The sequence below is a fragment of the Ambystoma mexicanum genome, chromosome 2q, assembly GCF_040938575.1.
Source record: "Ambystoma mexicanum isolate Mex_15411 chromosome 2q, UKY_AmexF1_1, whole genome shotgun sequence".
Classification (NCBI taxonomy): domain Eukaryota; kingdom Metazoa; phylum Chordata; class Amphibia; order Caudata; family Ambystomatidae; genus Ambystoma; species Ambystoma mexicanum.
In genome coordinates this window covers 346,436,985-346,451,070 of record NC_090924.1, presented here as the reverse complement: position 1 = coordinate 346,451,070, position 14,086 = coordinate 346,436,985, and the positions used below count along the sequence as shown (strand labels likewise).

The following is a 14,086-nucleotide window of genomic DNA, read 5'->3' as shown; positions in this document are numbered from 1 at the left end:
CTGAGGGCCAGAGAACCGTTAAAAACACTTGTAGGTTAATGAGAGGGGCACGTTGCGTATGGCCTGACAGTGTTTCACTGAGTTAAGATGCTTGGCCAATAGGCATCTCTATAAGAGAAGGGTCTTGAGAATGTTCCAAATGGGCAGCGATTGGGCTAATGTTGAATGTTTACACTGTTCCTTCATTCACTTACTTGCTTCCATTCTGAAAAGTTGTTTTCTTTCTAACCTTCCTACCACCATGTGGCATATACCACCATAAAAAACAAACAAGTCATTTCTGCTGCTACCCAGTCGGCGAAGGGCACCTTGGTTGGCGGGGACAATTGCTTCAGGAAACCACATGGTTCCAAGTAGACAGTCACGGGCTGACTCACGTCTCGGAGGGTCAAGCATCATCTTTAAACAATTGAATTCAGAAAGTAATATTTTGAAAAGGAATTAACCTTTGCGTTCTGATTTGGCCGGAAAAAGCAAAAATGTCAAAACTGTGCTGGTGAAGCAAGACAACAGAACCCACTCTCTATCCCAGCACTAACTCGAGGGGGGTGTCCAGTCAAAGGATCGAAAACAAAGGATCGAATGGCCTTTTTTTCGAAACCAAAAGGACCGAAAAAAATATTTTTTTAATGCTTTTATATTTATTTATATATATATATATTTTAGTTTAGTATGCATAAAAAAGTTCTTAAAAAAAGGAAAACGGGGTGGTTTGGCGTGGAACCCCCCCACCCCCAATAAAAAAACAAAAGAAAAGCATTTGAAACATTTTTTTTCAGCACTTTTGGTGTCGAAAAAAAGGCATTCGATCCTTTTGTTTTAGATCCTTTCACCTACAACCCTCGAGGGGGATAGTTCAGAAGATGACTAATCTGTGAGAGGAATTAAAGTTTCCACGACAAAGAACATTACCGACAGTAAGTAATTTGTTCTTCAACGCTAAATCTGATATCCTTTTGTAATCCATCCTTCTTTGCGCCTAGTAATCATGCACATTTAAAGATGTACTTTCCCTTGAAGCTTCTCTTCAAATCAGGTAGGCAGTCAGTAAATCTGCTTGTACCACTGATCCAAACAAATCCATGCAGCTGTGCGGATGGAAGCGGAGGACAGACTCCTATGTGTCTGACTATTTTTTGTTGGGGGTATTCCTATATATTTTGTTGAGTATTTTCCTGCGAGAAGGGTTTTGTACATCCCATACATAGGGATGATGGTCCTTAACAATGTCGGACTACTGTTCTCCCCAGACCTCCTGACATTTGTTTCAGAACCATGGAATATGTTTGCCTTCGTTCCTTACTAATCACTGTTTCAGAGTGTAAGGGAAGTGGCTCCAGAACGGTCCTGAATATGTCATGTCTTCAAAAAAGACCACTGGTCTGTATGGGAAGGCTTGTTGGACAAAAGCTATGTTGTCATTCCTGTTGAGGAATACCAAAGGCCCTAAGACTGGTACAAATGAAAGATAAAACATCATAATGTGTTGACATCTGATCCCTAGTAACTGCTTTCATCCTGGAATTGCCAGATGAATATAGCTTGATCCTGTTTATTTCGAAGTGTCATGTCCAACTGCCTTGAAACTTTTTGAGACAATTGAAAGCAACTTAGTCCTAATGTTTATAAACTGAATCGTTTTTATGATGACAATGCTCCAAAGCACACTTCCATCACCCACAGTCTGGGCATTTTTTCAAAGCATCTGAGAGAATTAATGGCATTTGTAGGTAACGCTTTTTTTTGTTACACTGCATGCTATGTTTTTAGGGATTAAGATAATAACATATTGCTTGATTAACAAAATCGTATCCTTCTCTTCATTCCTTGGCAGAGTTGGACTTTAACGTCTCTGGGGATTTTTCATCCGGAGCATCTGCCATGAACGTTAACCACACCTCACACATTGCCAATGACTACACTTTTGACTCTGGGACTCTGGAGAAGAAAAGACCGGTCAGCATGGCTATAATGGAGAGCGACCTGAAGAATAGCAGGTACGCAGCATGAGTAATCACTGTGCTTAGTCATAACCTGTTAAGACAGATGAGGACTCACTCCTGTCTGTCGACTAACACTACCAATGTTGTCTCAGGGGGGGGGGGTGGCTTGATAAGACCTCCAGCTTCACTTAGCACTTACAATTGATGCTAGGAGTTGGTGGATGAGGCCATATTTCAAAAGCCGGACTGTGCATGTGTGATCTATGGGCCCACGTTTTTCTAGAGCCTGCCCATCAGCTCAAAACAAGTCCCACTCCTATTTGTATATTGATTTTCATCCAGATTACCAATCTTTCTAAGCAGTCATATCTACAATCTGATAGGTGGGCCAGAATAATTTTGGGATTGATTTCACTTTTGGAAAATAAAAAATCGAAATGCATCCAGCTAGTTGCTTTTTTTGACAAAAAAATAATCGTGAAGCAGAGGCATGACAAATATATACCTTTAATATTGATTGTTGTCTCTAGAATTTTTTACACTGCAGTGTGTGTCCTTTTGGATACAGGATCTACACCAAAATCTGAGTTTTTGATTTGATGCAGACTCTGCTTGTGGTGCCATGTTCTCTGTCCAGAGGGTTGTCGGGCCTAGCGTTTAATTTTCGTCCTGTTCCTGTGCTATTGGGCAGATAGTTCACAAGTGTGCGCAATAGTGTGTAGGGTACCTGCTCATGGACGGGTCTTCAAAATGACCTCAATCCTAAAACCTTGGTAATGCATTGCACGCTCCCTTGCCTGATCTGGTTGAGTATTCGGAACCACTGTTTTGTTACCAAATGCATGTGAAACCTTCCCTCAGTCTTCTTTCTCCCACCTGTTGTGGCAACGCAAGGTAATGTGATATGCAGGTTGTTTACATCCTTGCCCTTTGCATGTGGCCAGGGAGTGCCAGCCTTGCTGTGTTACTCATGGGTGGGTGGTTCTTCATATTCGATATCAAACAACTTCCAGCGTGTGAAGGATGGTCTCCCCATGAAGCTTCCTCAGGGCTGGTGGAGTGAAACCATGTAGGTAGTTTCACTGTCATTTGTCTACTCAGGATGTTTGAATTTACACATGTTGAATTTGTCTTGGGTGTGGATTTAGTACAGTATTGCTGGTTGACTTAATTCTATTGTCCTTTGGTTTGAGTTCCTGTAGAAAACCACAAAGCAACCGACCTCCGCTCTGATGTGGGAGGTCTTGTTAATTGCCCATGCTAGGTTTGGAGTGAATGGAATGCATGTCCACTTTCAGCCAACTAATCGCTCATAAGGGGCCTATCTAAACTAAGAAAGAGGTAATTATACAAAAATGTTTCAGTGAAGAGAACTCAAAGGCAGCAGAGGTAGTAAACTAATATCAACAGCTTACAGTAAAACACTCATTAAAATCAATGCTGTCATTTAAACAAATTCAGTATTTTATTAATAATAGTTGTTTAAGAAAAACACATTCAATTAGGTAAAAAAAACAAGAGCACAAACACTGTCGCTTATGATAATAAAGACTAAAACACTGTCCAAAAAACAGACACTATAGTCGTGACATATAAACCTAAATAAAGTTAGGTAACGTGTGTCTAATTAACGTTACATTAATTTTTTGGTTGTTGTAGAGGTCTTAGCCGTCTTACACCAATCAAGACTCATATTCTTTGAGTATATTTTTCGTCAATCTAGTAATTTCTTGTCTAGAAGGAGAGAACTCCATGCTAAAAAGAGGGGTCTCCCCTTTGACTCCCGGGCTTCTGGTCTTGCTTTTTAAGGAACAAAATATTATCGGTGTCTGGATGGATTCTACTCAAGTGTTATTAGGGATTATTTAAAGGACCCTGGCCCTTGTAGGATTCACCGTCTATGTTGTAGTAACCTGTTAACTTCTTGGCTCAAAACTATACCCACAGATGTAGCAGCAAACTTGCTTCTTTACACCATTTCTTAGGGTGAAATCTTGATGATGCTATTCTCGCCCTCTAGGTGCGATTTCCCCTACCCCCCACCCCCTTCCTAGGCTAATAGCAATACATTTAGACTCTATAACAAGCAAACATTTCTTCCCCTTGCTTATCGTTTTGGTCGGGTAGATATTCTCACCCACCAGCCAAAGGACTCACTCCTGCCCAAGGTCCTTCGACCTTAACATGCTATCTAGTTTTTCCTTGCTAGTCTCTGCTCACGGTATGCGATATAAATCTGAGAAGTTTTGTAACAATTTTAATCATCTTCATCTGGTCTCGGCCAGTGTTTAAAATTATAGACCTTGGCAGTATTTCTGCTTCTTCTACTTCCTACCCTCCCATGTTCTGGGTATTGTCCTCAGCAGGATTTTAGCTCCTTATCTTGCTTTGGGTGTGATCTTTGGAGTGTTTGAGAAATAACCCTGAGGCTGGGGCCTTTCTCTATTCTTTCTCTGGGGTCTAATCTCCCCTCCTGCCGCCATCATGCCTCCACCTGCCTTCAGATTTGTAGAGGGTCCTGATACCCGTCCTGCATTTAGCTGCTGGTTTTTATAATCCAGTTTATTGGCTCTGTAATCTAATATGCTTCTTTATTGCTACCCCTGGCTTCCCTTCATTCCCTATCTTGGAATTGGTTTGCTAAGGCCTATGTGCCTATCCAGCGCCTGCAGGAGGGACAAGGATCACTCGTACAAGCACTCTGCTCACCAGACTCGTCCCCCGGTCTCCACCCCCCCACCCCCCCGTCTTAAATCTTCCCTGCACCATAAGTAGGCTAGGTGCTGGCTACTTTGGTTACTAATATACCTGATGCTCTGGGGAGTGTGCAAGAGATCTAGGGAACCTCCTCTCCACCCTCTCTGGGTAGCTTGTGTCACAAGTGGCCATTCTTGATTCCCAGAGTCCTTTGTTTTCCCAAGGAAGGATGGCCAGAAAATAGGACTGTCACATTGAGCTCTACTAGTGTGTTGTAAAGTGGATTTGCTTAGAAGTTACACCAGGAAGGAGCATGCTTTGTTTCATTCGGTGCATTCTCCCTCTGAAAAGGCTGAACCACCCTCTGGTTCAGGCAGTTTTAGAAAGAGACTGCAAAAGTTGCTGTCACACAAATAAATATATCTGGGTCAGCTGGACCCTACCTATGCATTGGCATCCATTCCCACCCCGTTCCCTATTTTTCAACCTATATCCCTCTCTGGAATTCCTTTGCTGCTTATTCTTGGGGGGGGGGGGGGGGGGGGGCGAATGTTTGCTTTCTCAGTGATTAGGGGCTGGACGATATGGAACAAAAAAAATATCTTGATATTGTTGGGCTGAAAGTCGATTTACGATATATATCTCAATATTGTTTGTGGGTTAAATGTTCAGTTGTAAACCAACTACATGTGAGATGCTAACAGTACTAATACTGAATGGTAAATACAACTCTAACATTAATTGTCAGATAACCTCATCCTAAAATTGCAAAAGTATTCAAAAGGGCATCATATCAACGATAAGGGCAAGACCAACAAAAAAATTCAAGTAGCATATACATCCCGATATGCACTGAAGTAGGCATTCACTGACATTTTTATCATATTGATTTGTCATCCTCTTAATTTAATGGGTGACAGACAGATGTATATATATCGATGTTAACAATATTGTCTAATCCTATATTGCTTTAGAAAATATATTGCTATAGTCCCCAGCCCTGTTGGAGGGTCTGTTCCCCAATATAAAGCACAGAATATTACACTCTTCACCAGTGGACACTAATAACTCAAGACATTTGGATTCTCAATATCCCAAAGGAAGGGTATCCTTTCCCCTTATTTTCAGTCCTATCTGGCAGTATTTCAGATAACTTTTTTCCATTGTTAGTCGTGATCAGAGAGAATTTTCCTTGATTCTAATACAAATGGTTACCGAGTGGTAAAGCTTTTATTCCGATGTTTTAATTGTTTTTAGAAATGAAGAGTTCTCAGGCCAACACTGTCCTTTATTACCTTTACCAGAATAAGTCTGCAATGTTTCTGTGTGGCAACTCTGGCTCAGATATTGGTGACGATGTACATACGGGATCGTATATATTCAGTAGACATCCAGAATGCATGATAGACCTTTCCTCATGAGTCATGACTTTATTGCCAAACTACTGCCTCTCATCTGCCAAAGCCACCTTCCACTGTTACTTTTCCACGATGCAGGTGATCCCAGAGACGGGGGCCAAATTTCTAGGGAAAATCCGTTTGAGGGAGGGGACTAATCTCAGGTGTGCTGCTAGCTATCTTTAGTGAATGCAAGGGATGTCTTGATGTCCAAATGAGCAGCAGAACACAGCAACTACAGACAAGACCAAGGTGTGGGTAACAGCAGAAACAAAGGTAGATGCAATGACCGGAACCAGGAAGAGAGTGGGGAAGGACTGGGGAAAAAGGAATGATTAGCAAAGCAAATATCAAGACGAGTATTCCAGGGGTCTGATTACAGAAACTTTCCCCCTTTGCAAGTGCAATTCTGCATGGTATAAGCACTAGGGCAAAAACTGCCCTAGTGCAAAATACATATACTTTGAATGCATTTTTGCACCAAGGTGAACTTTGCCCTAGTACTAATACCATTAAGTATTAGCACTAGGGCAAATTATGCGCTAGTGCAGAAATGCATTGAAAGAAGGTTTTTGATGAAGAGCAAACTTTGCCCTGGTGCACATATGCAAAATTGCACTTGTAATAGCACAACGGTTTTCTAATGTGGTGCACATGTTATTTACTATAGGGACAACACACAATAAGGGGCACTTCCCCTTGGCTGCTTGTCAAAGAAATATTGGTTGTCAACTCAAAACAAACGTTCTGCTATATTGGGTGGGGCGCCTAGTCCAAGGAGACTGCCATTTGTTCCAAGCTGCGACTTGTACTAGCATTGATGTACACAAATGCCCCGGAGCTGCCCAATGCACCAGCAGCACTGACACCCTTGGTGCAAACCAAGGTAAATCCTGATAGTATAGCCTTGCATGTGGCTTGTAGGAGCTGGTTCCCATGGATGCAAGTGATGAAACTTCCTGACCAATCAAGGGGCATGTATGTAAGAAGCTGGCTCCCAAGTTCGGTCGCAGGGATTGTAGCCTTTCCAGGTATTGAAGATAATCACTGCGAAATCTGGAATAACAGCTTTCCTTGACTTAGGATTCAGTGGAGTCGTTGACACGAATTTGAGAAGGGGCACCAACGGCATTGAAAGCAATGAAGAATGAAATACTGGGTGGATTAGTTTCCATGCCTGTGGCAAACAAACTCTGTATGTACAGTTTAATCATCTTCATTCTTGTTCTTTATGATTGCTCACCTTTAAGGTGATTTTCTTGGTTACTATCACTTTTTCTAGTTGGGTGAGTGAGCTACATGCTCTGTCTGTTAATCCTCTCTACTTGGCTTTGTCCAAGGAAAAGACGTTGAGAAGTTGGACCATCCTTCAAAGAGTACGTTCGATTCCTTGCACACGTTTGATACTTGGATTCTGTCTGTCTGGTCAGGACACTAGTTTTGGCAGAACTGTCTTTCAGATTTATCTGATTTAGGTGGTGTTCTTGCTACCCTCTGAAGTCTCTCATAGATGAGGAAGGAGTCCATTAGAAGTACAAATGACTTACCTCTCAGTAATGTTCTTTTTGATTGACGTTCCTTTCCACAGATTCCTCATTGCCCTCCCTACTTGCCGCTGTTGGGGTAACTAGTACATCTGTTCTGTGGTCCATCAGCATCAGGGGGCTAGGGAAAAAGGTGGAACAGTGGTCACAAGGGCATGGCCCCTCAATATATACTGGACCTGACGTCCTGTCCAGCGCAGGTGCATGGAGGCGTCGGGTGGAGGCACGCTACACCCCCCCCCCCCCCGAGGAAGAAGTTTCAGAAGAGCCATTGCCACTGGGAGATAGATATAATAGATGAGGAATCAGTGAGAGGAACGTCCATTAGAAAGAACATTTACAGAGAGGGAAGTCATTAGTTAATCTGTTGGAACAAGGGTAGGTCCAGGCTGCAATCTATGGATGCAGTGTGCCATCATCCTGCAGGTACCCTTTCTTGCTGTAATTTCCCCTAGGGTAAAGGATGAGGCATTTTGGACAGTACGCGCACAGCACACGAAGACATGTAGGCTATGACATCCTTAGACAACCAGAAATAGGGTCAGTCAGTTTTCTCGTGGATAGAACTCCACGATGTCCATCAATTGGATTACCATGGCACAGTTGTAATATGTAATTCTATAAGGGTTCTGTGGGTATGTACAAGTGATCATGTAAGAACACAGTCCTACTCCTTTAGCTTAAAGGGGTTGTGTTCCTCATGTTAAAAAAAAAAAATACTTGGAGTTCACAGTAGCCTGGCAAATTTTACAAAGAAAAGATGAAATGGAGCCTACAATGTGTTTGAGTATTACATGTATGTGGGAAATGGAAGGACAAGGTATATACAGTGATTGGAATTTGGATTTGATGAGCAGGAGCTAAAAGCAGCTCCTGGGTAAAAGACATTACCTGTGGGGCAGGAGCTACCTCCCGGAAACCAGGAGCTATGTAAATCTAACTTGTGCGAAAGATGCAAACCATCGTTTTGTTCATTATATATTATCCATTATGCTTTAAATTCCCCTTAGGTGCATCTTTTATTTTCCTTTATACAGATTTGGAAACCAATCCAAGTAATAACATATAGTTATGTTTGTATGACGCCACTTGCCCTTAGGAGTCAAAGGTAGCTACTGGTGGTTGTTGGTTTCTAGCCAACCAGGCTCTTCCACACTACAAGCGGGAGATAAATAGCTCCCAGCTTCTGGCAATTTCGAACCCTGTATTTAGTCCAAGCATCGAGACAAGGCATCCGCTAAAAGGTTTTTTAGAGCCAGGAATATAAGTTACCCAAAAATCATATTGTGAAAAGAAATACGCCTTCCGTGTTTGTCGGCTGTTGCAACATTCCAGTTGTTGGAGTGCCTTTTAGATTCCTAGGATTTGTTCTTACCACAACGACACGGGAAGCCCCCAAAAGACGATGCCTCCACTCTAGGAATGCATGTTGTATTGACAAAGTTCTTTCTCAATCAGTGAGTAGTTTGATTTGTATTTCGAGATTTTCTTTGACAGGCACGCTATGGGATGTTAGACAGTAATCAGCTGTTAGACAGTAATCAGCTGTTTACTTCAACATAGCTGCTTCGGAGGCAGCTGTCTCGAGTATGAATGGTTTTGTAGTGTCAAGATGATGAAGAACAGGGGCAGAAGCAAACCTGGACTGTAGTTCCCAAAAGGCTGCACTTGCTTCCTTCACCCATAAGAATGGCTCCTTACACTTTAGGGTTGGGGTAACCAGAACAGTGATGTGTCTCACAGAACAGGGAAATTAATTTCCGATAAAAATTGGAAAGTCCTAAAAAAAACTGGTTTTCCTTCACACTGCATGGTTCTGGCCAAGAGGTTATGGCTGAGGTGTTTTTGAATCCGTAAAGACTCCTTCTGGAGACAGAATGAAGCCCAAGTAGGCAATGATAGGCTGATCGAAAGAGCATTTCTCCAGTTTTGCTAACAAATGGTGGTATCAAAGTCTGTATAAAACCTCCCTTACATTGTCAGTATGTCCTTGTATTGATGATGAGTATACCAGGATATCATCCAAGACGACCATAACGGTGTGGTATAATTGGAGAGATATGATCCATATATCTCTGGAAAGCAGCTAGAGCATTAGTAAGGTCAAAGGTCATTGCCCTATATTCGTAATAAGGCCCAAATGGTGTTTGAAAGGCTGTTTTCGATTCATCGCTTGTTGAATTCAGAGTAAAGATGTGCACTGCATAGATCTAATTTGGTGAAGATCTTAGCTCTTCCGAGTGATTTTAAGGATGTCGGTATCATAAGGCAACGAGTAACTGTCTTTAACAGTTACCCTATTGAGTCTGTGGTAATCCAGACAAGGGCATAGCTCAGTTGTATCCTTTTTTGGTACAAAGAACGAATATCACCCCTGCTATAACGCAGTGAATCTTGATTCTATTAAAGACACAGAGGAGAGCATTGTGCTTAACTCTTTAATGCTACTCTTCACAGCAACCCTTCTTTAAAACTCTCACTTTGTTTTACATGTTTTTTTAACAGTAAAACAACCAGTCAAACAAACCTACCCCACACTGGACTACAAATCCCCAGAAGTCCAGTGTCCTGTAGTTTTGTGTCCATTTATTTAAACCAATCATGAACCAGCACAGCTCCTTATGTCATGTCCTGTATTTTCTCCAGCATGGGGTCTGGCATGGATTCACATGCTCATGAATATTCCCCGTCGTCAGGCTGGAAATCCTCGGTAAAGAAAAAATCAGTATCAGTTTCGTTTCTGATCTGTCTTTCTTAGTAACCAATCACTGATCTCTGGGTCATACTGCCCCCAGCCAATGACTGCCCTCTCCCTAAGCCCCGCCTCTGGCAGCCATCCTCAGATTTTTACTGCACGCTCAAGTGTTGGGAGTCCTTGTGTTTAGCTCTCAAGTTTTTCACTGTGTTTTCACGTTTTTTACAGAAGAATTTCTAATTTTTTCAGTTTAATCGAGCCTTGAGCTCCACTGTTTCTACTTCCGATAACAGGGACCCGTTTCGGAATTTTTCTACGCCCCTCAAGGGTGAAGTTTACACTTCTTGGAGGATTCCGGAAGATCTGCGGCCTACCTCAACGCACATGGCCCAGGACAAGGGGAGCTCGACGCCCAGATCCAAGCTCTTCAGGAACTGCCCTGGATGCGGATTATATAACGTTTTCAAGGAGGACGAGCATTTGCGATGTCTCTAGTACCTCCATGGGGACAAGACACACGTGGAGAAGGACTGTGCGTTCTGCAAGAACCTTTCGGAATGGACCAAACAAGATCGTCGTTCCCGCCTCGCCACCTGGCTGGAGAAGGGCACAGCAGGTGAGAAGGCGAATAAGAAGTCTGAGCGGGCTTCTAAGTCCTTTGAGGGCGCCCCGGCGACAGGGGCCCAACAGAAGGCCAAGCACCGCGAGTCCGCGGGCTCCGGGAGCGCCGAAAGGTCGGGCTCTTCGGTTGCCAGGCAGGGCGCTACTTCCCCGGCATGTTCGACCACGAGCCAGCGCTCTGGTTCGGGGAAGAGGAAGTCCGAGAACCTGGGTAGGCCGCTGGAGCGGACCCGGTCGATCTTGTAGGGGGAGCGAGGCGCAGACCCTCCCCCCCCATGGCAAAGGCCCAGGATGCACCTAAGGTGGTGAGGGCTTTGATCCACCCGGCTAAGGCCTCTAACAAAGTGGTCGCTGCGACCCTGGCGGAGCCGGCTGAGACTACGCCAATGGAAACGGCCTCTGTGCCCAGAGCAACCCTGCCGCCGCGGAGGGAATCCTCTTTCCAGCCCATCGCTAAGACCCCCGTGAAGCCCCCGGCTGAAAAAATGGGAGGGGGGCGGTGGCCATTAGACTGGGAATTCGCCTCTGAGGAGGAACTGATGGAGACCGAGAAGGGCCTCAACGAAAGGTCCATAGGCCTCAACGAGAGGTTCATAAACCTCAACGAGAGGTTCGAGAAGGTTAGATCCCAGGGCACGGTCCCTGCTGACGTGATCGAAGCCATTGCCCGAGCCCCAGGATAGCTCAGTGGCCATTTTGTTGGCAATCCAATCCTTATGTACCGAGATAAGGACGAGATTACCACGCACCCTGACAGAGGAGCCAGAACCAGGCCCGTCGGGAAACCCTCCGAACAAGCGGAGGAGAGTCCACCCCACTTCGCCCTTCGTGCCTGCGAGACCGGTGGACCCCTCATCCCCCTCGCCGGACCCTAGAGAGGATACGGCGATGGACGATGACGGCGGCGATGCCACAGCGGACATCCTGTCGTCTTGCCCGCGCGGGCGTCCCCGGCTGACGAGGTTGGCTCTTTCCACGCCATGATAACCAGGGCATCCAAGCTCTTCCAGCTCTGCCCTGAAGAACAGAAAAAGGAGGGGTATCTGTACCAACGACGAGAGGCTAAGAGGTAGACGGTCCTCGCGGTGCCCTTACTCGACGACATCTGGGACGAGGGGTTTGCTGTCCTCAAGAACCCTGCCACGACACCCGCCAAGAGGGACAGGTACGAGAAGAAGTACCGAGTCCCCGATGCTGCCCCCTTGTGCCTCAGGGCCCAGCCCACGCCGGACTCGGTCGTCTCGGCAGCGGCTAAGAAGAAGGCAGCGAGTGCGGCTGCTTCAACTTCCAATTTCCCGCCTGACAGCGAGGGCACGAGGGCAAGAAGTTGGACTCTATGGGACGACGAGTCATCTCGTCAGCGACGACGATTAAGGCGGCCAATGCCTTAGCGATCGTGGCCTGCTACGACAGGGAGCTCTGGTTCCAGATAGCTCCCCTGCTAGATTTCCTGCCTGATGACAAAAGGGCGGAGGCCCTAGAATTTCTGCAGGAGGGCGAGGTGGCGTCTGATCACGCCATAACGGTGGCAACGGACAATGCCGATAATGGATTTCGCCAACTGGGCAACGGAGTTTGCCTCCGACGACGAGGATGGCTCAAGGCGACAGACTTTCGCCAGGACATCCAGGCCAGAGTGTTGGACATGCCGTTCAACAGCAACAACCTCTTTGGTAAGGCGGTGGATGAGTCTCTACCGGCCATCAAGGCCGACTCGGAGACGGCCCGGGCCCTTGGGGTGCTTCAGCAGCGATGGCCCTTTCAGAGCCCCGGAGGCAGACAGGGTGCCTCAAAAGGATCCAGCGGTGGCTCCTCCACTTACCGCCAGGCGGCCCGCTCCTCTTCCCAGGAGGCCTACAGAGGTCGCGGCAAGCAAGGGGGTTCCCGCCGTCGTCGCCAAGGAGGCAAGGCCGCTTCCAAGCAAGACTGACCCGGCCGGGTTGTCGGGCCCCCACCGAAGCACCCCGGTGGGAGGCCGGCTGACAAAGTTCGTCAGAGTGTGGGAGTCCATCTCCACCAATCGTTGGGTGTTGGACACCCTGGCCAACGGGCACTCGCTGGAGTTCCTAAAGAAGTGCCCTCGCATTCCTCCCGTGGCCAGGAAGGAGAATCACGTCCCTCAACTGCTGTTGGAAGTAAAGGCGATGCTCAAGAAAGGTGCCATCGAGCTCGTCCCCAGGAGGCTCCGGGGCTCTGGAGTGTACTCGAGGTACTTCCTCGTCAGAAAGAAGACAGGCGGTTGGTGCCCCATCCTGGACCTGCGTCGGTTAAACAAATACATCAAGGCGCAGAAATTCAGGACCTGCTGGGACAGCTGGAGGAAGGTGACTTCCTATAGTCGTTGGACCTGGAGGATGCTTACTTCCACATCCCCATTCTAAAAAGACACAGGAAGTTCCTCAGGTTCGTGGTTCAGGGACGCCACTACCAATTCAGAGCCCTACCGTTCGGATTAAAGTCGGCACCCAGGGTTTTCACCAAGTGCCTGGCACCAGTGGCGGCGCAGCTGCGCCTACAGGGGAACCACGTCTACCCCTACCTGGACGACTGGCTAATCCGGGCAAGGTCAAGGGAACTCGCCGTCGATCATACGGTGAGAACCGTCCGGTTGCTCACAGAGCTGGGGTTCACCATCAACTACCCCAAATCCCACCTGGTTCCATCGCAAGTAGCACTGTTTTTGGGAGCGAAGCTCGATACAGTGGAGCAATTGGCCTCCCCTTCAGAGGAGAGGACCAAGACCATCCTGGGCAAGGTGCGGCGCCTGTTAGCCACGGACGTGGCCAGGGTGAGGTCCATCAAGTCCCTTCTCGGGAGGATGTCCTCATGCATCTACCTTGTGCCCCTTTGCAGACTTCGGATGCGTCCGCTACAGGAGTTCCTCGACACCCGCTGGTTTCAGGCGAGGGGCTGCTTCGAGGACAGGATCCCTCTCGACGAGGAGTTCCGTCGGGCGATCCTATGGTGGGGCACCCGGGCTCACCTCACTACAGGCACAGACTTTCAAACCCCGGCGTTTCAGGAGACGGTGACTACGGACGCCTCTCTGGAGGGTTGGGGGGCCCACACCGGAGATCTCCACGCAAGAGGCCTTTGGCTCCCAGAGGAGAGGTCTCTTCACATCAACATCTTGGAGCTCCGAGCAGTGTTCTGGGCGCTCAAGTCGTTCCTCCCTCCCCTCAAGGACAA

The 14,086-nt window shown here is 46.6% G+C and overlaps 1 protein-coding gene across 5 annotated transcripts in view; it reads left to right on the top strand.

Moving 5' to 3' along the window:
• Positions 1-14,086, top strand: part of ARHGAP17 (Rho GTPase activating protein 17) — a 1,009,368-nt gene that overhangs the window by 727,901 nt on the left and 267,381 nt on the right. For all 5 annotated transcript variants that reach the window (XM_069647362.1, XM_069647363.1, XM_069647360.1 and 2 more), the window contains exon 16: positions 1,835-1,997. In XM_069647362.1, coding sequence (XP_069503463.1) covers positions 1,835-1,997 — 163 coding nt within the window. The remainder of the gene's footprint in view (positions 1-1,834; positions 1,998-14,086) is intronic.